This window comes from Rhinatrema bivittatum, chromosome 11 (assembly GCF_901001135.1).
Source record: "Rhinatrema bivittatum chromosome 11, aRhiBiv1.1, whole genome shotgun sequence".
Lineage (NCBI taxonomy): Eukaryota > Metazoa > Chordata > Amphibia > Gymnophiona > Rhinatrematidae > Rhinatrema > Rhinatrema bivittatum.
Window position 1 is genome coordinate 3,165,052 of NC_042625.1, and position 25,429 is coordinate 3,190,480.

Genomic DNA, 25,429 nt, shown 5'->3' on the forward strand with positions numbered 1-25,429 from the left:
AGGAGATCCCAATTTTGTTCTTCTCCCTCCCCAGTTACTGAAAGGTTCTGCGGGTTCCCCAATATAGCTCTGCTGGATTTGCTGAACTGCACTATTCTTACATGAGGTGACAGAGTATGTGCATACTGACTGATCTTTCAAGTTTTACCTCCTCATAGATGCAACAGCAAAGATAGTATTGTGGATCCGAGTTATAGTCAACATGTTGGCAATAGAGGCCACTCCACGTCCTTCTTCTGAAATCTGAAGGAAAAAAAATAATAGAGACTTGTGTGCAAAGCTGTTTTCTCTCCCCTTCTGCCCCATATAATATCTACGGTACCCGAACGTAAAAGCAAGTTTGCTTACCGTAAATGGTGTTTTCCGTAGATAGGATGAATTAACCATGCATTCCCACCTTCCTTCCTGGACAGATTTTACCTTCATTCTGACTCTGTCTATACCTTTCTCCGTTCGCTGTATGTTTATGCTTTATGTGAACTGACAAGATGAGGAGATTCGTGTGGGAATGACCGTGCAGGTGCACAGAGCACAGCTCTGTATACCTGGAGAAAGTTCTGTGTTGGGCCGCCTGGAGGATGCCCCCAGAGAGCATGGCTAATTCATCCTGCTATCTACTGAAAATACCATTTACGGTAAGCAAACTTGCTTTTTCCCCCCATAGATAGGCAGGCTGAATTAGCCATGCTCTCTGGGAGAGCCTAGCTACAAAAAAATTTCTAGAGCTCATTGTTATTTCCGATTCTCTAGTGGTTTTCCCCCAAGAACTTACCCAAACCTTTTTTGAACCCAGCTACACTAACTGCACTAACCACATCCTCTGGCAACAAATTCCAGAGCTTTATTGTGCGTTGAGTGAAAAAGAATTTTCTCCGATTAGTCTTAAATGTGCTATTTGCTAACTTCATGGAGTGCCCCCTAGTCCTTCTATTATCTGAAAGTGTAAATAACAGATTCACATCTACTCGTTCAAGACCTCTCATGATCTTAAAGACCTCTATCATATCCCCCCTCAGCCGTCTCTTCTCCAAGCTGAACAGCCCTAACCTCTTCAGTCTTTCCTCACCTCCTCGGCAGAAAGGGCACCCACAACAGTTTCAACAGCAACAATAGCATGCTAGATCCAGAAACAAAGTGCAAAAGCATCTTACCTAACAACCTCCTCAAAGTCAATGCACTTAACATTGAATCGAGAACAATCTCCCAATGCAGAATCTTCCAGTGGGAAGAAAACTCCACTTTTTTTGGAATCCACTTGTCTCAGATCATCATCAGATAAGACCTCTCATGATTTTAAAGATCTCTATCATATCCCATCTCAGCTGTCTCTTCTCCAAGCTGAACAGCCCTGACCTCTTCAGCCTTTCCTCATAGGGAAGTTGTTCCATCCCGTTTATCATTTTGGTTGCCCTACAAAGTATTATCCACTATGATGCCTAGATCTTTTTCCATATTAGAAGCCAGGAAAAAGATCTAGGTATCATAGTGGATAATACTTTGAAATCGGTTCAGTGTGCTGCAGCAGTCAAAAAAAGCAAACAAACAATGTTAGGAATTATTAGGATGGGAATGGTTAATAAAACGGAAAATGTCATAATGCCTCTGTATCGCTCCATGGTGAGACCACACCTTGAATACTGTGTACAATTCTGGTCGCCACATCTCAAAAAAGATATAGTTGCGATGGAGAAGGTACAGATAAGGGCAACCAAAATGATAAAGGGGATGGAACAATTCCCCTATGAGGAAAGGCTGAAGATGTTAGGGCTGTTCAGCTTGGAGAAGAGATGGCTGAGGGGGGATATGATAGAAGTTTTTGAGATCATGAGAGATCTTGAACGAGTAGATGTGAATCAGTTATTTACACTTTTGGATAATAGGACTGGGGGGCACTCCATGAAGTTAGCAAGTAGCATATTTAAGACTAATCTGAGAAAATTCTTTTTCACTCAACACACAAATTAAGCTCTGGAATTTGTTGCCAGAGGATGTGGTTAGTGCAGTTAGTGTAGCTGGGTTTAAAAAAGGTTTGGAGAAGTTCTTGGAGAAGTCCATTAACTGCTATTAGTCAAGTTGGATTAGGGAATAGCCTCTGCTATTAATTGCATTAGTAGCATGGGATCTTCTTGGTGTTTGGGTACTTGCCAGGTTCTTGTGGCTTGGTTTGGCCTCTGTTGGAAACAGGATGCTGGGCTTGATGGTCCCTTGGTCTGACCCAGCATGGCAATTTCTTATGTTCTTAAAAATATGAGCAAAAGAATTAATGTTTTGGTGTGGATAGCTTATGTTTGAGTTGTGAAGCAGAGTACTGCTTCCCTCATTGCTGCGTCCGACTTTGTCTATTGCTGAAGACAATAGTGCGATGTGAAGGTGTGCAGAGAGGACCATGTGGCTGCCGTGCAGATATCTAAAATCGCTACATTTCTTAGGTGGGGTATACAGGTTGCCGTAGCTCGGATTTTATGTGCTTTTACTCCATCCGGGAGTTTGCCCTTATGTGACAAGTAACAGAAGAGGTTACAGTGGCATAACCAAGCCACCAGAGTACGTTTAGAGACTGCAAACCTGGCGCACTCGGGTTAAAGGAGAGAAACAGTTGTGAACTATGTTCTGGGGATTGAGTTAATTGAATATAATAAGCTATTGCTCTTTTACAGTCCAATATGTGTAGTATCTTTTTCCTTTCCGTAGCATGTGACTTTGGGTAAAAAGTTGGTAAAGTGATTGTTTGGTTAAAATGAAACGCTGAGACTATTTTAGGGATTGCAGGTACGGAGCACAGTGAACTAAGGCTTGCAATTCGCTTACTCTCCTTGCTGATGTGATAGCCACTAGAAAAAGTACCTTCTACGTCAGGAACTTCAGTGATATGGAATGTAGTGGTTCAAACGGTGGGTGCATGAGTTTTTCCAAAACTATGTTAATGTCCCAGGGAACCACTAGTTTTGCGATCAGGCGGCGAAGTCTTATAGCTCCCCTCATGCATTGAGTTAATAACGGAAGTGTGGAAATGGATTTTCCATGTAAGCAAAGGTGGTATGCTGCAATAGAGCTTAGGTATACTCTAATCGACAACAGTGCTAGCCCAGAAGAATACCACTGATGAAGATACTGAAGAATTTGTTGTAGAGAGTTATGGAATGGATCTATTGCTATATTAGTACATCACTTTGTATATCTGTTCCATTTTCCAGCATAATTCTTCCTTGTAGACTGTTTCCTAGCAGAAATAAGAATATGCTCAATATCTGTTGGGAGAGAGAGAGAGAGAGATGATCTAAGGCCTTCCTTTCAATCTCCAAGCTGTCAGATGTAGAGAGGAGTGTAGGGGATGAAGTAAAGTGCCCCCTTCCTGTGATATAAGGTCCTCTCTGTTTCCCAGGTGAATCAGCGTTTGTATTGTTAGATGAAAACCTGGGAATCAGCACTTGCCAAAATAAAAAATCTACTCATGGAAAACTTTCTTGCAATCAACACCAACAAGACCGAACTCCTCATCATAACGCCACACAAGAACACCACATCCAACACTCCACATTCTCCTTCCTCAACAACAGACCATATCAAGCTGAAGCATGTCCGCAGCCTTGGAGTTATTATTGATAATCACTTTACTTTGAAGAATTTCATCTCGACCACAATTAAGAGTGGCTTCTTCAAGTTACATACCCTGAAAAGAATTAAACCGTTATTACATTCTCAGGACTTCCGGACTGTGTTACAAGCTACAATTCTACCAAAGATTGACTATTGTAATGCACTACTACTGGGTCTTCCAAAAAGCACAATTCAACCATTACAGATGTTGCAGAATGCCGCTGCTCATTTAATTACTAATACTTGACGACATGAACATATTACTCCAGCACTCATGTTCCTACATTGGCTACCCGTATCCTACAGAATTACTTTTAAAGTTCTCTCACTCATTCACAAATCAATTCACAACCAAGAGATGCAATGGTTTTCTGATCAGTTCATTTTTCGCACTGCCAACAGACCAATTAGAAATATTCACCAAGCGAAATTAGCTGTCCATCCTCTAAAACACATCAAACTCGTGTCCACCAGAGACCGCTCATTCTCCATAGCTGGTATCAATTTCTGGAACAACATGCCGTTGGACCTGCGTCATGAATCCTGTCACAAAACTTTCAAACAAAACCTTAAAACATGGTTGTTTGAACAAGCATTCACTCTATGAATCATATCTAACCTAAAAGTCAGCTATCCCATGTTATTACTTACCTTCTCCAGGTTCTTATCCTAGCCATTTGTTTTTATCATTCTGCTAATCCATACCCCCCCTCTGTCGTTCAATTCTGTATATTGACTTTAATGTGAATTTGGTTTTGCCTTTGACAGTTAATTTGCTCCTTCGTAATACTTGAATATTAATATTTTATGGTTATTATAGTTAATGATGTTAGCATATTACCCTTGAAACACAATGTTTCTGTAAAGCCTGTTGCTGTTAAATGTTTTACTGTTTAAACTGTTATATGTAAAGCCTGTTGCTAATTTATTGTTTCACTGTAAACCGAGGTGATGTATAACTATACGTACCGCGGTATAAAAGAATCTATAAATAAATAAAATAAATAAATAAATGTACTAGGTAGGCATACCATGGATGTCTAGGCCACACTGGTGCAATGAGAATGAGATCTGACTTGTCTGTTATGCACTTTTGGATCACTCTTCCCAACATGGGTATCGGTGGGTAAGCATATAATAAGTGCTGCGTCCATGGAAGCAGAAACGCATCCTGGGCTATTCTGCAAGTGCTGGGGTAGATAAAGCAAAACTGTGGTAGTTTTGTGTTGGTTTCATTGCGAAGAGGTCCATGTAGGGTGTTCCCCATTCTCTGAATAGACTGTTTGCTACTTCTTGATTTAATGCCCACTCGTGGGGGGTGGAATATTCTGCTGAGCCTGTCGGCTTCTGTGTTCTTTATTACCGGAAGATATGTTGCTTGCAACTGGATAGAGTGGCTCAATGCCCATTCTAGTGTTAGCACTGCTTCCTTGCAAAGAGTCCACAAACTGGACCCTCCTTTACTTAAAACATGGCCACCTGGTTTTCCGTGATAACCATCATTTTCTTTCCAGTGAGGGTATTTACAAAGATGCATTCCTTATAGCCCTTAGTTCTAGCAGGTTTATCTGTAGGTGTTTTTCCTGTGACAACCAAATCCCTTGAGTTAAGTGTAGTACATGTGCACCCGAGCTGTGGGTGGTTGCATCTGTTGTCATAGTGACTGGATAACCTGGAGATTGAAACGGCGCTCCCGTCTGTAGAACCTGGGAGGAGAGCCACCAATTTATACCCGAGGTCATAGAGGGAGTCATTAGAATCCAGCAAGATATTGGTTGGTTGTGCTGAGACCATTGAGCTTTTAGTCCCCCCATTGTAGGCAATGCATATGAAGATGAGTGTGTGGTACTACAAAAAGGGCTGCTGTCATATGACCCAACATTGTGAGAATTTGGCAGGCTGATGCACTTGAGTGACTCTTTAATGCAGAGGCCAGTTCGCGGAAAGTCTGTATTTGTTCCTTTGGGAGAAAGGCTCTGTAGAGTTTGGTGTTTATTACTGCCCCAATGAACTGGAAGATTTGGGTGGGGACCTGGTTCGACTTTTCATAGTTGATTATGAATCCCAACTTGTCCAATCAGATTATGGTCTGCTGTAGGTGTGAAAGAAGTATTTTTGGTTTCGAGGAGACTAGGAGACAGTTGTCTAAGTAGGGAAAAATCTTGATGCCTTTCTTTCAAAGGTGGGCCACAGCCACAGCTAGACATTTTGTGAGCTGAGGATAAGCCAAATGGGAGTACCTTGTATTGATAACGTGTGTTGCTCACTTGAAAGCTATTTACTGTCACGAGGCCGGATGCATTGGAATGTAGGAATAAGCATCTTTGAGATCCAAAGAGCACATCCAATCGTTGGGTTGCAGAAATGGTAGAATGGTTTTGAGAGATGTCATCTTGAAATTCTCTTTCTGAATAAATTTGTTTAAAGCTTGAAGATCTAGAATAGGCCTGAGGCCCCCTCCTTTCTTAGGAATGAGGAAGTATTGGGAGTAGAACCCCTGAATGTGCTGCATGCGAGTCAGCGGTTGTTTGGCATTTTGGTGTAGAAGTGCCTGTACTTCCTTGTGAAGCAGATTTAGGTTTTTGCAATCTGCTTTTGGATGAGCTAGATGGGGTAGGCAGGGCGTTGTATGGAAATTTAGTTGATAACCATTCTTTACAATACTGAGCACCCAACGGCCTGATGTTATGGATGACCGTTCTTCCCCCCCACTTTTAGTGATGGCTGTGGCCTTGCTCCAAAACGTTTGTTGAGGCTTCTGGCTCAGGCCTTGTGCCTGGTTTTTGCTGACACAGTGCTCTCTGGCAATTTCTTGTCCACAGCTGCTGAGGCTGCTGTCTTTGAGCCCAGTAAGTTGGTACACGATAGGGAGTAAATTGTCTGTATTGCCGACATTGGTAGAATGGTTGTTTGTAGGGATAGTATCGTTTAGTGGGATACTCCTCCGGTGGGAATGTGAGCGATGATACTGTGAGACAGTTTCACGTAACTTGCCCCCAAAAAGATTATCCCCTTTGCAAGGGAAGTCAGTGAGCTTTTCATGGATATCGTCTCTTATTGCGCTCACTCTGAGCCAGACAATTCTACGGGCCGCTATGGCAGCTGCTGACATCCCTGCTGAAGTGTTGATAGCTTCATAGACTATTCTGAGTAGATGACATAATCCTGTCTCCTTGTCAGATTTTATTTGATTTTACACTTGAGTATTATTAGTAGCAGGACTTGTGTCAGTCCTTGTAAACACTCATATAAATACTGAGTGATATAACATCTTCTTGCCAAAATCATCTAGGAATTTGCTGTCTCTACCTGGTGGAGTGTTAGAGTATGGTTTTCTTCGCTTTTTTCATTGCCGATTCGACAACGACAGAAGCATGTGGTAGTTATACACACCCATAGTTTGTGGACTTGCGTACCCTAAATTTTAAATCTGTTTTTCTGGAAATAGTAGAAGTGGAAAACGGTGAAGTCCAGGATTTATCTAGTACATCTTCCAGCACCGCATGGGGCGGGGTAGTGCCGTAGGTTCTGATGGAATATTCAAGATCTTTAATATTCCATGCACCTCCGCTCTTGGATCTGATATCTTTTTTGTTTCAATCTTTAGAAAGAAGTCTACTTTTTCAATGAACTTTGAATATGTTAAGTCTTCTGGAGGCGAAGATGGTTCAGGCGACTCTTCTGGTGGATCTGAAGGGATCCCCATAGACTACCCAGGAGATGTTGGTGGAGAGGCAGGGACATTTACTTCTTTCTCCAAGTTCACCAGACAAGGTTCATGTGCAGTGGTTTCTTCTACACATTCATCTTCTGATGAGGAAGAGGGCAGAGATGTTGTCCTCAGATTTGCTTGATTAACCCTGCTCCTGATGAGGGCCGGTATCAATGCAAAAAAGTTGTTTAGAATTTCTGATATCTGTCACATTACTTGCGAGGCTGCCTTCTTCCCCTTGGTTCAGGAAATAAGTCGTTCTGTTACCTGTGTCAGGCTAGTGTCAGACGGAGTCTATTTTGGTAGTTCTGCCAGAAGGATAGCAGAGTCCGGTTCTCTTTGTGCGTGTGAATGGACATGTGGCTCTTGGTGAGATTTGTATCTTTTTATTCAGGGTTCCTGTAGTTGAGGTTATTCCCTTTTACGATTAGAGACCTGCGAAAAGCCTAAGAATATACTGCTTGGTGAGGGTGAGGAAGATTTTTCAGTTAGTCTGACAACATCTACATCAGAGCCTCCTTCCAGCTCTTCCGGCGTAAATACTATTTGTGGATCTTGTCACCATTGTGATCAAGTATCCCCTTCGGTGTGTTTGTCTTTGGATATACGAGTATCCTGCGTTGATAGATGCGCTGTTTTTTTCCTAGAATGACGATCCTCTGATCCCACACGTCTTGATGTATCGTGCATTGACCGAGTCAATGCTTCGTGCGGCTGGACGCTTCATGCGTTGGGCAATTCGATGATCCATCCGTCATGCTTAGATTTTATCGACTCCGACACTATCGGTACCGATTTTGACGCACTAGGGTGTTTTGGGGAACTTTTCTCCTGAATCCTTTTTGACTTTTGTTTTACTTGAGGCTCCAGAGAAGTGGATCTCCTACCTGGGACAGCAGAGTTGCTTACCTATAACAGGTCTTTGGGTGCATTTGGTGCTTTGCTCGGGCATCCTCAGCTCGGTACTCACCCATTTGTGAGGACTACCATCCTGCTTGTCCTGTGAGAAAGCAGAGTTGCTTACCTGTAACAGGTGTTCGCAGGATGTTAGTCCTCACATATGGGTGACATCATCAGGATGGAGCTCAATCACTGAACATTTTTGTCAAAGTTTCTAAAACTTTGACTGGCACCTACTGGGCATGCCCAGCAATGCACTGACCCTGCATCCAGCAGGGGCCCTCTTCAGTCTTGTGTTATAGTAAAAGTACGTGCGAAAAATAAAAGAAACGTAAACGAACCCAACTCCATGGGGTGGCGGGTGGGTTTTGTGAGGACTAACATCCTGCTGTCCTGTGAGAACACCTGTTACAGGTAAGCAACTCTGCTTTCTCACAGGACAAGCAGGATGGTAGTCCTTACAAATGGGTGAGTACTGAGCTGAGGATGCCCGAGAAAAGCACCAAATGCACCCAAAGACGTCCAACAGGCACAACAACAGGGGTGGATTTTGGTTAGGAGGGCATCCTGAAACCCTGAATGGGTTTGTGGAAGGATGTTGGGAAGTTAAACAGTAAACAAATTGCGTAGAACAGACTGGCCAAAGATAGAATCCTGTGTGCCAGCCTTATCTAAGCACTAATGGGCTGTGAAAGTATGGAGCGAACTCCAGGTAGCAGCCTTACAGATATCAGCAAGCGGCATTGAACGGAAGTGCGCTACTGATGTCGCCATGGCCCTGACCGAGTGTGCTTTTACACGGTCTTGTAGCGTAATGCCTGCTTGCTGATAGCAAAATGAAATGCATTCCACCAACCAGGAGGAGAGGGTTTGCTTTCCCACAGATTTCCCAATTTGATGGTGTCAAAAGAAACAAATAATTGAGTGGATTTCCTGTGAGCCGTCGTGCGGTCCAGATAGAAAACTAGAGCACGTTTGCAGTCCAAAGAATGCAGAGCCTATTCTCCTGGGTTCGAATGGGGCCTGGGAAAAAAGGTAGGTAGGATAATAGATTGGTTAATATGAAATTCCGACACTAGCTTTGGCAAAAATGTAGGGCGAGTGTGGAGCACTAGCCTGTCTTGCAGAATTTTAGTGTAAGGTGGGTAAGTAACTAATGCCTGTAATTCACTAACTTTGCCCAATCACCTTTAAAAAGAGACTCAAAACTTGGCTATTTGAACAAGCTTTTAATACATAACAATAATCGCCCATCAATGTGCTCCTTGTAACAGGACTCCCTATTTACTTAGCCAGATTTCAGTTATAGAATATTATTACCAAATCATAATCATTGTAATTTACTCCCCAGTTCATTGATCCAAGTTATCCTACCTGTTCGAAGTAACCGCATTCTTATATGCCTGTTAATTGTTATAATGTAAACCGAAATGATATGTAACTTTGCTACATGAATTTCGGTATATAAAAATGTTAAATAAATAAATAATAAATAACTCTGCAAGCGGACGTGATCGCCAGAAGAAAAGCTACCTTCCAGGTGAGATGATAGAGATCACAGGAGTGGAGAGGCTCAAACGGAGGTTTCATGAGCCGTCCCAAAACCACATTAAGGTCCCAAGCAGGGGCAGGAGGGCGCAGTGGAGGTTTTAAATGGAGCAAGCCTCTCATGAAGCATGATACTAAGGGTTGCGTTGAAATGGAGACATTACCTACACCCTTATGATACGCAGACACTGCACTAATATGCACCCTGATAGAGGAAGTTTTAGGCCTAACGCTGACAGGTGCCAGAGGTAGTCCAGGAACCTTGCAGTGGAACAAATGAAGGGGTCTATGGACATGGAAGTACACCAGATCGTAAACCTCTTCCATTTAGAGCAATAAGACCTTCTAGTTGAAGGCTTTCGTGAAGCCACCAGGACTTGGGATACTGACTCCGAAAGGTTAAGAGGTTGGAGTATTAACCTTTCAACATCCAGGCCATCACAGACAGAGCTTGGAGGTTGGGGTGACGGAGATACCCTTCGTTCTGAGTGATTAGAAGGGGATCCTTCCCCAGAGGAATGTGTCGGCGTACTGATAGGTCCTGGAGGATTGGAAACCAAACCTGGCGTGGCCAATGTGGAGCTATCAGAATCATTAATCCTTTGTCCTGCCGGAGCTTCACGAGAGTCTTTGAAATGAGAGGAAGTGGAGGGTACACATAAAGGAGACCGCTGGCCCAGGAGTGGGTGAAGGCATCTCCTGGCTGCGAGTGGTGACTGCGAATGAGAGAACAGAAGTAGTCTACTTTATGGTTGTGAACCGACGCAAAGAGGTCTATGCGAGGGTAACCCCAATGTTGGAATATCGCACCCGCTACCGTGGGGTTGAGAGACCACTTGTGCAGCTTGTCCGCCAATACATTGTCCACTCTCGGCAAGTAGGTTGCTTTGAGGCACATCGAGCGGGAAAGGGCCCATGCCCATATCTGTGCAGCTTCCTGACACAGAAGGTAGGAGCCGTTCCCCCTTGTTTGTTGATGTACCACATTGCAACCTGATTGTCGGTTTGAATCAGGATGGCTTTGTTTGATAGGCAATCCTGAAAGGCCTTGAGGGCATATCTGATTACCCGTAGCTCCAGGAAATTTATTTGGTGTTTGGCTTCCTCTGGAGACCAGATTCCCTGAGTCTGCAGGTCGCCTACATGTGCACTCCACCCAAGGTTGGATGCCTTAAGGTGATTTGAGGATCTGGAGCCTGAAATGGAAGGCCTTGAATGAGATTGGAGTAGTGCACCCACCAGGCTAGTGAAAGACGGAGCTGTTTGGTAACCTGGACACTGCTGGACATTGGCTGACAAGCTTGAATCCACTGGCATTTTAGGATCCACTGCACCTCTCTCAAGGTTAAGCGAGCCATTGGAGTGACATGCACAGAAGACGCCCTGTGACCCAACAGTATGAGGAAGTGACGAGCAGTTGAAGATACTCGAGACTGTAGTTGATGCGCCAGAGATGTAACGGTGAAAGCACGATCCTGGGGAAGGAAGGCTTTCGCCTGTATAGTGTCTAGGTCGGCCCCTATAAAGGATAGGATTTGGGAATGAAACTATCTTGAATTTGGGATAGTTGATTAGAAACCCTAAGGAAATCAGGGTGTTGATAGTGAGACAGGGTGTTGATAGCTGAGTCGGAGCCCTTATCAACCAATCATCGAGATAAGGGTAGACATGGACACCCTGATTCCTGAGGAAGGCCGCGACCACCACCACCACCAGACACTTGGTGAATACTCGTGGAGCAGACGCCAGGCCGAATGGTTGTACACGGTTCTGAAAATGACAAGGGCTGAACAGGAATCGCAGGAATTTGCGATGAGATGGTGTGATTGAGATGTGTGTGTATGAATCCTGAAGATCTAGAGAGCATAGCCAATCTCTTCTTTGCAGAAGAGGAAGTAGAGAGCCCAAGTTTACCATCTTGAATTTTTCTCTGTACAGAAATTTGTTTAGTGCACGGAGGTCCAGTATCGGGTGTATACCATCTGACTCTTTTGGTATTAGAAAATACCGGGAATAAAATCCCTGTCCTGCTGGGAGAGGGGTACCGGTTCTATTGCTTGGGATAGGAGGAGGGATGAGACCTCGTGCTCAAGCAAGGGAGAGTGGTCGGACTTCCCCCACATTGGCCGAGGTGGAGAGTCCGTTGGAACAGTCAGGAAATTTAGGTGGTAACTGTGTGCCAAGCATTGTTGAAGTGGCAGAGTCGACCTCCGACTGGTATGGATGGAAGAGGAGGTTGGCTTGCACTCTCTAGGAAGGAGTCAAAACCTTGATGCTGAGAAGCTGAGAAGCTGGCTGAGACTTTTGAGGCCGAGTCTGCCTGGGTTGATCTTTTTGGTAAGGTCTGGAAGGGCGTCCTCTAGAAGCTGGAGGATAAAAATTCCTTGGCTTGTAGGCTGGCCGCTTAGAGTCTCATCTGAAAGTTCTCTTAGGCGCGGAAGGGAACTCAGACGGCACAGAAGAAAGCTGGCGCAGCGTTTTATGATGGTCCAACTGCGCCACCGTCTCTCAGATCTTTTCCCCGAAGAGATTATCTCCCACACAAGGTAGATCTGCTAACCTGTCTTGGACTTCTGGTCTTAAGTCGAGGATTTGAGCCAGGCCCATCTTTGTGCACTAAGCTCCGCTGCAGACACTCTAGAAGCAGTGTCGAAGATATCATAAGCAGCGCGGACCTCGTGTTTTCTAGCATCCAGACTTTTCTGACCTAGAGTATGAAGTTGAGTCTGGAGTTGCTCTGGTAACGAATCAGAGAAGTCCTGGATTCTTTTAGAGAGGTCTCTGTTATACTGGGTCATGTATAACTGGTAAGAGGCTATGCGAGATATAAGCATAGAGCATGGAAAACAAGCCTGCCAAAAGCATCCAGGGATTATTGTTCTTTCCCTGGAGGTATGGAGGGATGAGGTTTTGAACGTCGTGCCTTCTGGGCTAACTCAACAACCACAGAATGATGATCCAACTGAGACTTCTGGAAACCAGGAGTGTTCCCAGTTTCTTTTCAGGAGATCAAGCAGGATTTCATGAATAGGTATGGACATGATTTCCTTAGGAGCATCAAGAAATTGGAGTACTTCCAGCATCTTGTGCCTAGAGTCCTCTTCTGTCTGAAGTTGGAAAGGAATAGTGTCAGACATTTCCTTGATGAAATTGATAAAAGATCTTCTGGTGGAGAGAGTCGTCTTTCATCTGGGGGAAGAGGGCTCTGATGGTAGATCATCTGTATCCTGGGACGAATCACCGGTCCAAGGATTATAGGGCTGATCTCCAGCACCTAGTGGGTCTCCATCAGGGAGAAAGGGTGCTAATCCTGAAGGACCAGCCCTAGGCATTGATGGCATCGGAGGCGGCACAGACGGCATCGATGGACGAGTCGGTGGTAAAATCCCAGACGGTGGCTCTCGGTTCCATCGTAGGCAGGGCACCGATCAACGCATCCAGTCTACCCAGTAGCGGTGCGAGCGCTATGGGAATCGGATCGGTGGCTGGCACCGGCATCAATGGAGGATGGAAGCCCTGAAGTGCTTTACCGATGGCCTCTTGGATCATCCGATCCAATTCCTCTTGGAAGCCTGGGGCATGGAACCCCGGCACCGGAGTAGGAGGCAGCACTGGCATAGCCAGAGGGTCCACCGGTGAAGGTGGAATACCGGATCCCATTACCACTGAAGGTGGGGGACCGCCTCGGTGACCCAGTCACAGAAGAGGATGGGGCCTTTTCTGGACAGGGCTTCTTTGTCGGTGGCTCTATCGACATCGATGCAGAGGACTTGCCTGGATCAACGGACTGAGTGTCGACGCTTTTCACGATGTTCTCCTCGGTCCTTTTCCTGAGGAGGCAAGAAGACTATTGACACTTTTGGAATTGTATACGCCGGTCGAACAGCAGTGGTGTCCCGGTACTGGCGAGAGGTCGATGGCACCGGCTCGGACGAGGTCGAAGCTATTGGGGTTTTTAACTGAAAGAGAAAGTCGATTTTCTCTAATTTAGTCTTACGGTCCTTCGGTGTCATTTGGGTACATTTGGTGCAAGTTAGGACATCGTGGTCGGACCCCAAGCACATAAACACAGACCCCATGCGGGTCAGTGATGGACATTGTCCGAGTACAGTCGGGCACCGACGAAAACCCGACGCCAAGGCTCAGACAAAAATTTAGCCGCAGTGGAGTCAATGGCCAGAAGGCTCCGAAGGGATAACTCAACAGGAATCGACCACAAGGGTAAAAGCTTACCTTTCGACCGCGGAGTATAGATATTGATAGGGGGACCCCTATGGGGTAGAAGTTTTTGAAAAAAGTTCCGTGAGGAAAATTCCTGTCAGGAATCTCAGAGAGCTCCTTAACCCGCGTGGCTATTGCTGTGCGGAAAAAAGAAGACTGAAGGGGGAACCCTGCTGGATGCAGGGTCAGTACATTGCTGGGCATGCCCAGTAGGTGCCAGTCAAAGTTCTAGAAACTTTGACAAAAGTGTTCCATGATTGGGCTCCATCCTGATGATGTCACCCATATGTGAGGACTACCATCCTGCTTGTCCTGTGAGAAAGTCGTCTTCTTCTTCTGAGCTGGTAAGGACTGGTTCAAGCAGTGGGTCATGGCATAAGAACCCGAAGGGTCGCTCAACCTCTCTATTTTTTTGGCTCTTTGTCTGTGGGCCCTTGGAGATATCCTGCCGCAGTTGCAGCAGGAGGCCCGATTGTGGTCTGGTCAGAGGCAAATGTAGTAATAATTATGTACGTCTGTGACGGATATAATTTTGCCACATTGGCAGAATTTGAATCCCGGTGCCTTCGGTGCCATGATAGCACTTAAAAGTGCTTTTTGTTTTGGGTACACTAAAGCATTTAAAAGAAGAAAAGCTAGAAAAAAGATGAAAGAGAAAGAAGAACCGCGACTGTGAGCTGCGTGAGAGAAACTAATTTCTGACGAGATGAGATTCGCACAGGAATGCCTGGAGAATGTCCCCAGAGAGCATGGCTAATTCAGCCTGCTTATCTATGGGAAAATCTGCTTCAAAGTGCTGAAAAACAGTATATAATAATAAAAATAAATCAAAATAAATAAATGTGTTGAATGCTATGCTATACAACTCTTTACTAGTTAACCAAGAGTTATTTCCAGATCTCTCACCTCCTATTATCTGTAATCTTGATAAAGACATTTACATACCCACATCTAATGGGATTCAGTGTAAAGGGGAGTAGTATTAAAAACATGAAATAAATTATGGAGGAAAGTGCAAACATTTCTACGATTGCCTACCAGAAATGCTTTGGTTCTGTCCAGTAATAGCTCGGCTGTTGGCACTTGGCGTGTCCCCAGCTTGTCCTTTAACTTCTGTACTTCAATGCCATTTAGTTTCCCGTCTTCATTTTGAATCTTCAGGTAGAAAAGTGACAGCCCTTTGGTGCCCTAGGAATGAGAAAAGCCAGCAAATGTGAAAGCTGTTTGGAATACAAGAGAGAAAGGAGTTTGTCTCTTGAGATTATGAATAATGGGGGGAATTTTAGATGTATAGCCCATGGGTACATTTACCTGTGAACTATGCCCCAGTTCTCACAGGGAAAATCTAGGCATATACTTTCCCTTTGAAAATTACCCCCGGAAAAAATATCTGCAGAGATTTAAGCCTGGTTTTTTCTGCATGTACTTTTCCCATCAAAAATGTATATATTGCATTGTTCAATTTTCCCCCTCTTCCAGCTCCAAGTTAATTTTCCCTGTTTTATTGTAACTTTCTCACACACGGTATTGATTCACTGTATTTAAAGTTTCACAGTTTATTGGGAATATTGTTTATTACGTTACGCTATGCTTTACACACATTGTTAATTGTAAACCGGGTTGATGTGCTATCTGTCATGAAACTCGGTATAACAAAAATAATAAATAAATAAAATAAATAAATAAAAACAATGTGCATAGATTTGAAAATGTAATCTATAAAGGTTATTTCTCCCCTGACCTGCTCCTGGGTCTGCCTACTTTTTACTCAGTTAAAAGTACACATTATTTAATTTTATCTCTGAGGTACTAATGTGACTACATCCCTCCTAGGAGCTTCCTTTTGAAAATGAGTTTGTAGGCCCATTGGTAGAAGTACTCACTGGCTTATCTCTGCTGCAAAACTCAAAATTGCCCCTCCTAAGACAGTATAACACACAGCTGTCCAAGTCCTTGGGGGATGCAAACTAGTTCAATTTCCAGGATGCTCAAAATCTAAGCACAAAATCTTATTGGGTTCCAACTTTTGAACAAATATACCTTTAAAAGGATCCTTAAAAATGGAACAAAACATTCAGATGAAATCAAAATACTCATAACGGTTTAAAGCAAAAAAAACCCCAAACATTTTAAATTGTCAATTTTAAAAAATAGGGGTAATTTTCAAAAGAATTTACACACACAACACTGGGTTTTACATATGTAAATGCACTACCTGTGTAAGTGGGCTTTTGAAACATTGAATTTTCTATAGATTTTACATGTGTAAGTACACTTATGGCCTTTGAAAATTGCTACAATACTATGCTGCATTTACACATCTAACTCCTTTGAAAATTACCTCCAATATGTATAATCATTTAAACTTTTTTTAATTATCAGTAAGGCAAAATGTTGCTTACCTGTAACAGGTAAGGAGAGCTGCTGGGCAGGAGCACTACAGTGCCTTGTTGAGGGCTCAAGCAGTGCACCAACAAGCAACTAATGCTGAAAGGACTGCATACTCTCCCTGCTTGAGGAAGGAAAGAGTTGACTTTACAGCTAATGAATGGATATTTCTCGCATCTCTGGATAAGTTTGTTGAGTAGAAAAAAGTTAATTTGTTAAACAATTTTGGGTGGGGAGAGGAAAGATGGCTGCTGAGGGCAGACACTGAGTTGCAGAGCTCCCAGTCTCTGGATATTTTTCCTTATATTATCCTTCACCTGCAAAATATGAAATGAGCAAATTTTCCAGAAAATGAATCTATCTCCCAGGGAACTAAAACAAAATAGACATACTAAGCCATCAACTGCAGCCACATGAATGGCCATTGAGCCATCAAGTCACACAGGAAATATTTCAATTTTGGGGCATTCATAAGAACACAAGAAAATGCCATACTGGGTCAGACCAAGGGTCCATCAAGCCCAGCATCCTGTTTCCAACAGTGGCCAATCCAGGCCACTCAAACTATACTCCTCCTCTAGACCCATCAGAGAAGCGTATAAAGGAACCCTTCAAGTCCCACCAACTACCAAAGAAAGAGCATTTTCTACAGCGGGTCCTGCCATATGGAATAACATGCCCACAGACCTCAGACTTGAACCATGCCCTCTGACCTTTCGAAAAAAACTCAAGACTTGGCTTTTCCATCAAGCCTTCCCCTAACTCCCTAAAACGTCATTATACTATTTATTCAGACTCTACTTCCCGACCAGACGCTACACCTAATTCGTCGGTCTCTACATTTCTCATTTATTTAGTTCCACTGTCCTTTGCTTCTGGCTACCCTAGCCCCCAAGTTTATATTTCCTTGTTTGATGTAACTTTTACTTCTTTGTTAAATAGTTTATTCAGTTAACCCCCTTGTTCTATGTAAACCGATTTGATATGAATCTATTCATGAAGGTCTTTATAGAAAAGTATTAAATAAATAAATAAAATAAGAACCTGGCAAGTACCCAAAAACTAAGTCTATTCCATGTTACCATTGCTAATGGCAGAGGCTATTCTCTAAGTGAACTTAATAGCAGGTATTGGACTTTTCCTCCAAGAACTTATCCAATCCTTTTTTAAACATAGCTATACTAAATGCACTAACCACAACCTCTGGCAACAAATTCCAGAGCTTAATTGTGCGTTGAGTAAAAAAGAACTTTCTCCGATTAGTTTTAAATGTGCCCCATGCTAACTTCATGGAGTGTCCCCTAGTCTTTCTACTATCCGAAAGAGTAAATAACCGATTCACATCTACCCGTTCTAGACCTCTCATGATTTTAAACATCTCTATCATATCCCCCCTCAGTCGTCTCTTCTCCAAGCTGAAAAGTCCTAACCTCTTTAGTCTTTCCTCATAGGGGAGCTGTTCCATTCCCCTTATCATTTTGGTAGCCCTTCTCTGTACCTTCTCCATCGCAATCATATCTTTTTTGAGATGCGGCGACCAGAATTGTACACAGTATTCAAGGTGCGGTCTCACCATGGAGTGATACAGAGGCATTATGACATTTTCCGTTTTATTCACCATTCCCTTTCTAATAATTCCCAATATTCTGTTTGCTTTTTTGACTGCCGCAGCACACTGAACCGATGATTTCAATGTGTTATCCACCTTGACACCTAGATCTCTTTCTTGGGTTGTAGCATCTAATATGGAACCCAACATTGTGTAATTATAGCATGGGTTATTTTTCCCTATATGCATCACCTTGCACTTATCCACATTAAATTTCATCTGCCATTTGGATGCCCAATTTTCCAGTCTCACAAGGTCTTCCTGCAATTTATCACAATCTGCTTGTGATTTAACTACTCTGAACAATTTTGTGTCATCTGCAAATTTGATTATCTCACTCGTCGTATTTCTTTCCAGATCATTTATAAATATATTGAAAAGTAGGGGTCCTAATACAGATCTCTGAGGCACTCCACTGCCCACTCCCTTCCACTGAGAAAATTGTCCATTTAATCCTACTCTCTGTTTCCTGTCTTTTAGCCAGTTTGCAATCCACGAAAGGACATCGCCACCTATCCCATGACTTTTTACTTTTCCTAGAAGCCTCTCATGAGGAACTTTGTCAAACGCCTTCTGAAAATCCAAGTATACTATATCTACCGGTTCACCTTTATCCACATGTTTATTAACTCCTTCAAAAAAGTGAAGCAGATTTGTGAGGCAAGACTTGCCCCGAGTAAAGCCATGCTGACTTTGTTCCATTAAACCATGTCTTTCTATATGTTCTGTGATTTTGATGTTTAGAACACTTTCCACTATTTTTCCTGGCACTGAAGTCAGGCTAACTGGTCTGTAGTTTCCCGGATCGCCCCTGGAGCCCTTTTTAAATATTGGGGTTACATTTGCTATCCTCCAGTCTTCAGGTACAATGGACAATTTTAATGAGAGGTTACACATTTTTTAGTTCCTTCAGAACTCTGGGGTGTATACCATCCGGTCCAGGTGATTTACTACTCTTCAGTTTGTCAATCAGGCCTACCACATCTTCTAGGTTCACCGTGATTTGATTCAGTCCATCTGAATCATTACCCATGAAAACCTTCTCCATTACGGGTACCTCCCCAACATCCTCTTCAGTAAACACCTAAGCAAATAAATCATTTAATCTTTCCGCGATGGCCTTATCTTCTCTAAGTGCCCCTTTAACCCCTCGATCATCTAATAGTCCAACTGACTCCCTCACAGGCTTTCTGCTTCGGATATATTTTTTAAAGTTTTTGTCTCTACAGCCAACTTCTTTTCAAATTCTCTCTTAGCCTGTCTTATCAATGTCTTGCATTTAACTTGCCAACGTTTATGCTTTATCCTATTTTCTTCTGTTAGATCCTTCTTCCAATTTTTGAATGAAGATCTTTTGGCTAAAATAGCTTCTTTCACCTCCCCTTTTAACCAAGCCGGAAATCGTTTTGCCTTCTTTCCACCTTTCTTGATGTGTGGAATACACCTGGACTGTGCTTCTAGAATGGTATTTTTTTAACAATGACCACGCCTCTTGGACATTTTTTTTACTTTTGTAGCTGCTCCTTTCAGTTTTTTTCTAACAATTTTTCTCATTTTATCAAAGTTTCCCTTTTGAAACTTTAGCACGAGAGGCTTGGATTTGCACACTGTTCCTTTTCCAGTCATTAAATCAAATTTGATAATATTATGATCACTATTGCCAAGCGGCTCCACCACTGTTACCTCTCTCACCAAGTCCTGTGCTCCACTGAGAATTAGATCTAAAATTGCTCCCTCTCTCGTCTGTTCCTGAACCAATTGCTCCATAAAGCTATCATTTATTCCATCCAGGAACGTTATCTCTCTAGCGTGTCCCGATGATACATTTACCCAGTCAATATTGGGGTAATTGAAATCTCCCATTATTACTGCACTACCAATTTGGTTAGCTTCCCTAATTTCTCTTAGCATTTCACTGTCCATCTCACCATCTTGACCAGGTGGACGGTAGTATACCCCTATCACTATAGTCTTCCCCGACACACAAGGAATTTCTACCCATAAAGGTTCAATTTTGTATTTAGTCTCATGCAGAATGTTTATCCTATTGGACTCTATGCCATCCCAGACAAAGCGCCACACCGCCTCCTGGTTGCTCCTCTCTGTCATTGCGATATAATTTGTACCCCGGTATAGCACTGTCCCATTGGTTATCCTCTTTCCACCATGTCTCTGAGATGCCAATTAAGTCTATGTTATCATTCACTGCTATACATTCTAATTCTCCCATCTTACTTCTTAGACTTCTGGCATTAGCATACAAACATTTCAAAGTTTGTTTTTTGGTTGTATTTTCATTCTGCTTTTTAATTGATAGGGATAAGTTAGAATTTTTTAGCTCAGGTGAGTTTTTAGTTTCAGGCACTTGGACTATTTTTTCTTATTATTGGAACCTCACTGTCGGGATGCCCTAATTCTAATGCATCATTAGTGTCCTTTGAAGATACCTCTCTCCAAACCATGCGCTGCTGAGCGACTGTCAGCTTTCCCCTTTGTTCTAGTTTAAAAGCTGCTCTATCTCCTTTTTAAAGGTTAGCGCCAGCAGTCTGGTTCCACCCTGGTTAAGGTGGAGCCCATCCCTTCGGAAGAGACTCCCCCTTCCCCAAAAGGTTCCCCAGTTCCTAACAAAACCAAATCCATCTTCCTTGCACCATCGTCTCATCCACGCATTGAGACTCCGGAGCTCTGCCTGCCTCTGGTGAGCTGCGCGTGGAACAGGGAGCATTTCAGAGAATGCTACCCTGGAGGTTCTGGATTTAAGCTTTCTACCTAAGAGCCTAAATTTGGCTTCCAGAACCTCCCACCCACATTTTCCTATGTCATTGGTGCCCACATGTACCACGACAGCCGGCTCCTCCCCAGCACTGTCTAAAATCCTATCTAGGTGATGCGTGAGGTCCGCCACCTTCGCACCAGGTAGGCATGTTACCAGGCGATCCTCACGCCCACCAGCCACCCAGCTATCTACATTCCTAATGATCGAATCACCAACTATGACGGCCGACCTAACCCTTCCCTCCTGGGCAGTGGCATTGCCAAGAGATTTAACAAAAGTTCCAATTTATTTATTTATTTAAAACCTTTTCTATACCGGTGTTAGTGTGTACATCACATCGGTTATGTTACATCATTACAAAATGTTTAGAAAATACATTTAACAAGGGAAACATGGTAAGGGCAGGGTGCACGCAGAGAAAGTCAGAAATACAGCGCAACTGGCAACTGGCGAGGGGTTCTTAACATAAGTAACTATTGGTATATATATCATGCTAGATATGTTATGTTATTATATACATTATGTACAAGAGTGTATAGAATCATAGAGTATAATGGTATTAGAGGTGATGGCGGGTTATGGTGTAGGGGGAAGGCAGAATGTAGCAGGGAGAAATTGCTAGTCAGGAAATGCCTGTATAAACAACCATGTTTTTAGTTTCTTTCTAAATTTGAACTGACAGGATTCGTGACGGAGTGTTGAAGGCAGGAAGTTCCAATGTGGGAGTCTGCGATCGTGAAGGCACGTTCTCTTGTGGCGGATAGGTGTGCTGTTTTTAGAGAGAGCACATGAAGGGTTCCCTTTGTTGATTGTTCTAGTGGGACGATTCGGGTGTGCGGCGGTGAAAGGATGGTCGAGCCAGTTGGAGTGGTGGGAGTATATGGCTTTCTGGATGATTGTGAGCGTTTTGTAAAGAATACAAGAAGGGATGGGGAGCCAATGTAGGTCTTTGAGAATGGGGGTTATATGGTCTGTTCTGCGGACATTTCGTATTCTTGCTATGGCGTTTTGGAGCATTTGTAGGGGGTCTTATGGTGGAGTAAGGGAGTCCTAAGAAGAGTGAATTGCAGTAATCCAGTTTTGATGATAGGGTGGTTTGGATCACTGTCCGAAAATCATGGGAATGTAGTAAGGGCTTGAGTTTCTTTAGCACATTAAGTTTGAAGAACCCTTCTTTAAGGATGGAGCTGACCTGTTTCTTCAGGTTTAGTTGTTGGTCAATGAGTACTCCCTGGTCTCTTACAAAAGGTTGTGCGGTAATGAGCTGGAAGGATGGGTCAATAGCAAAGGATGGTATAGGGGTAGAGTGGTGAGAAATAAATAGTAGTTTGGGGGTTTTTTTAGTGTTAAGGGTGAGGTGGAGATTGGTGAGGAGTTGATTGATTTGAGGCAGGTATCCCAGTGCACTAAGGCATCAGATATGGAGGTGTGGATTGGTATGATGATTTAAAAATTTTTGTTTGAGATCTGAGAGGAGTTGACAGAGAGGGGTGAGGTATATATTGAAAAGGGTGGAGGAGAGGGAGGAACCCTGAGGAACTCCATGAAGGAGAGGATAGGGGGCAGATATGGCATTACCTATTTTCACAAAAAAGTTTCTGTTGGAGAGGTAGGAAGAGAACGAAAGGAGGGCTAAGCCTGAAATGCCGATGTCTTTTAAACGGGTGAGGAGATGGTTGTGGCATATGGTGTCAAATGCCGCTGAAATATCGAGAAGGGCAAGGATGTAGCTGTTTCCTTGGTCCATGCCTCTGAGGAGGTGATCTGAAAAGGTGAGAAGGAGGGATTCCGTATTAAAGTGTTTACGGAAGCCAAATTGTGCAGGGTGAAGGATCTTGTGGTTTTCAAGGTAGTCTGTCAGTTTTGAGTTGACAACTCTTTACATTATCTTGGCTATGAATGGAAGGTTTGAGATGGGGTGGAAGTTGGCAGGGTCCTTCGGATCCAGAGAGGGTTTCTTAAGGAGGGGTTTGACCACTGCTTGTTTGAGTGTGTCAGGGACTATGCCTGTGGAGAGGGAACAATTGATGATGTCAGATATGGATTTAGCAATGGAGGTTGGAATAGATAGGAGTTTTGGTGGGGATGGTGCCGTTGGGGTGGGAGGTTGGTCTGAGCTTGGTCTATTGCTCTGGGACTACCACCAAGGAACAGCCTAGCAACAGATGCCTTTTCAATCCTATGGAATCAGGAGCTTCTTTATGTGTTCCCTCTGATTCTACAGATAACTAAGACAATTCAAAAGTTAAGAGAATAAGGTCTAATGATTTTGATAGTCCCTTTTTGGCCATATCAGAATTGGTTTCCATGGCTTCAATGCCTAGCTATTCAGCACTCAAAGTTGAGAATATTCCCAGCCCTGATCTCACAGTGCAGGCAATCTTCTTTATCCCATCCTTCAGTTTTTAGCTCAGACTACATGGATGTTGAAAGTCAACTAGAATCTTCTATTCAGATGTCTGCTGAAATAAGCAAGATTATTCTACCATCAAGAGGGTTCTCTACTAGAAGATCTAGCATTTTTAAATGGAACATAAGAACATAAGAACATAAGAAAATGCCATACTGGGTCAGACCAAGGGTCCATCAAGCCCAGCATCCTGTTTCCAACAGTGGCCAATCCAGGCCATAAGAACCTGGCAAGTACCCTATTTGGTGTTTTCGAGTCAATCAGAACCCCTTTAAATGGCCTGTTCCCATTTTACTTCAATAGCTCTTAAGTCGATTTGACTCAGGATTGAAAACTAACTTAGAATTCATCTTAATGCTATAGGAGCATAACATGAGAATTCAAGAGGAATTCTTATTTCCCAGCAATTTACTGTTGCCAGATTCATGAAAAGCCTAACATCTTAAACCTCCAGCTAAAAGATATTCCTAGGGATCTATACATAGTTTTAGCTCACCTCATGAAATCATCATTTGAGCCTATTGCAATAAAATTTCTCTCTTGGAAGTTGTTGGTTTTTTTTGTAATTTCCGCACAAAAAATAAGCGATTGCAGAAGAGCTTTATTATTCTATTTAGATGGAACAAAATTTTACAGAGTAAAATAAGATAATTTCTAATATAATTAAGAGTTTGAAGGTTAAATTAGATGCAGAGTTTAGTCTGTCTTCTCAGGTTTCTCAGAAAAGAAATGTTAATTTTCAAGTTGAGGCTGATTAAAAAAAAACCCAAAAAAAACCCAACCCTTTGCCCGGGGGCTATTTGAAAAGAGGAGGTGAGAAAGACTTTGCCTTACCAAGGAGGCTTTTCCCCGATGCAATGAGAGTCTTGAGAGCTGACTCTGGAATCCCGGTTGGAGGAGGGGCGTGACGTCACTTCCACCCCCGCCGAGATCCAGCCAATAAAATCAGGCTCGCAGCGGCACGCAGTCAATGCCGGGTGCGCGGCTTTGGATTGAAAAGAAGTCCTCCTAAAGTTTTTGAACTTTAAATTCGTGCAATATTATTTCTGCCTCCTGATACAAGTAGCCTCCGTGAGAGATCCACATTTAAGAGAAAGAAGACGGTAAGAAGAACTCAATTCTCGTTTGCTATTGTTTCCTATTTAATTCAATACCGCATACAAAAAGGAAAGGGAAGGTGAGGGAGGGAACCTCGACCCCACGTCAGCCTTCCCCAACTCAAACGAAGATAAAAGAGTTCTATACCGCAGTGGGGACCATCCCAGGAGAGTCAGCTGGGTTATTGGATCAGGAGCAGTATCCTGAACCCTTTGGTGAAACATCTCTGAGCCCTGGGCTCCTGAGACCCCTTCTCCCCCTGTCCATGGCGAAATGGCTGTTACTACAGACCCCCTGAGACCAAAGATGTCCCAGATGGGAGAAGTGCTCAAGGAAGCAACAGCTGTTATAAAGAATGGACAGATTCAGGGCGACAAAGTTTTGTCTGCCTTGAAAGAAGTCAACATTGGGACAATATTGGGAATTGGCAGTGATCTGCCAGTCTCCATAGAAGGGGAAAGTGTAACAGAAAGGGGCAGTTTAATTAATCTTGCTCAGAGATCTCCAGTAAGCATACCTGAGATTACATTGTTAGAAAAACCTGAAGTAGTTACTTTGGATGTATTATGGAATGCTGTGCTGTTTTTGAAAAGACAATTTATTTATTTAAGGATTTTTATATACCGCGGTTCGTTAGCAAACATCACCTCGGTTTACAGAGAACATAAATTAGCAACAGGCTTTACAATCAAAATTAAATTATTTCTTTAACTAAAGCATTTCAAGGTTTTCAAGACCAGTCTATAAAAGTAAATCCAGTAGTATTATCTAATTCTATGAAAATACAAAAATTGGATACTCAAGTAGATCAGATTTATTTATTTATTTTATTTATTTAATTTTATATACCGGCAACCGTTTGCACATCGTGCCGGTTTACAGATAACTTACAACAAGGGTATATAGGCGGAAAGCCTTTACAAGGAACAGTGTATAACATAAATTCAAAAACAGCGCAAATAACTAGATAACTTATGGAAGGAGGGGGTGGGGTGATCGAGACAGAGGAGGGGGCAGGGGAGGGTGAAAACTGGTACATAAGGAAAAAATATGTACAGGGGTCGAGTGACTATTAACATATACATAGGTTATGAACAAAATTGTAAAAGCACGTCGAAACTCAGTACTTGAGGTGAGGAAGTGTGTACGGTTGCGTTAAGTGAGAAGTAT

General features: G+C 43.1%; 1 protein-coding gene across 4 annotated transcripts in view; it reads right to left on the bottom strand.

Annotated features, from left to right (window-relative positions):
* LOC115100538 (acyl-CoA dehydrogenase family member 11-like) overlaps positions 1-25,429 on the bottom strand; it is a 358,748-nt gene that overhangs the window by 196,207 nt on the left and 137,112 nt on the right. For 3 of the 4 annotated variants that reach the window (XM_029619049.1, XM_029619045.1, XM_029619047.1), the window contains 2 exons: positions 15,017-15,166; positions 149-243 (listed from right to left, as the gene is read on the bottom strand). In XM_029619049.1, coding sequence (XP_029474909.1) covers positions 149-243; positions 15,017-15,166 — 245 coding nt within the window. The remainder of the gene's footprint in view (positions 1-148; positions 244-15,016; positions 15,167-25,429) is intronic. The other variant, XM_029619048.1, reaches the window with a different exon arrangement.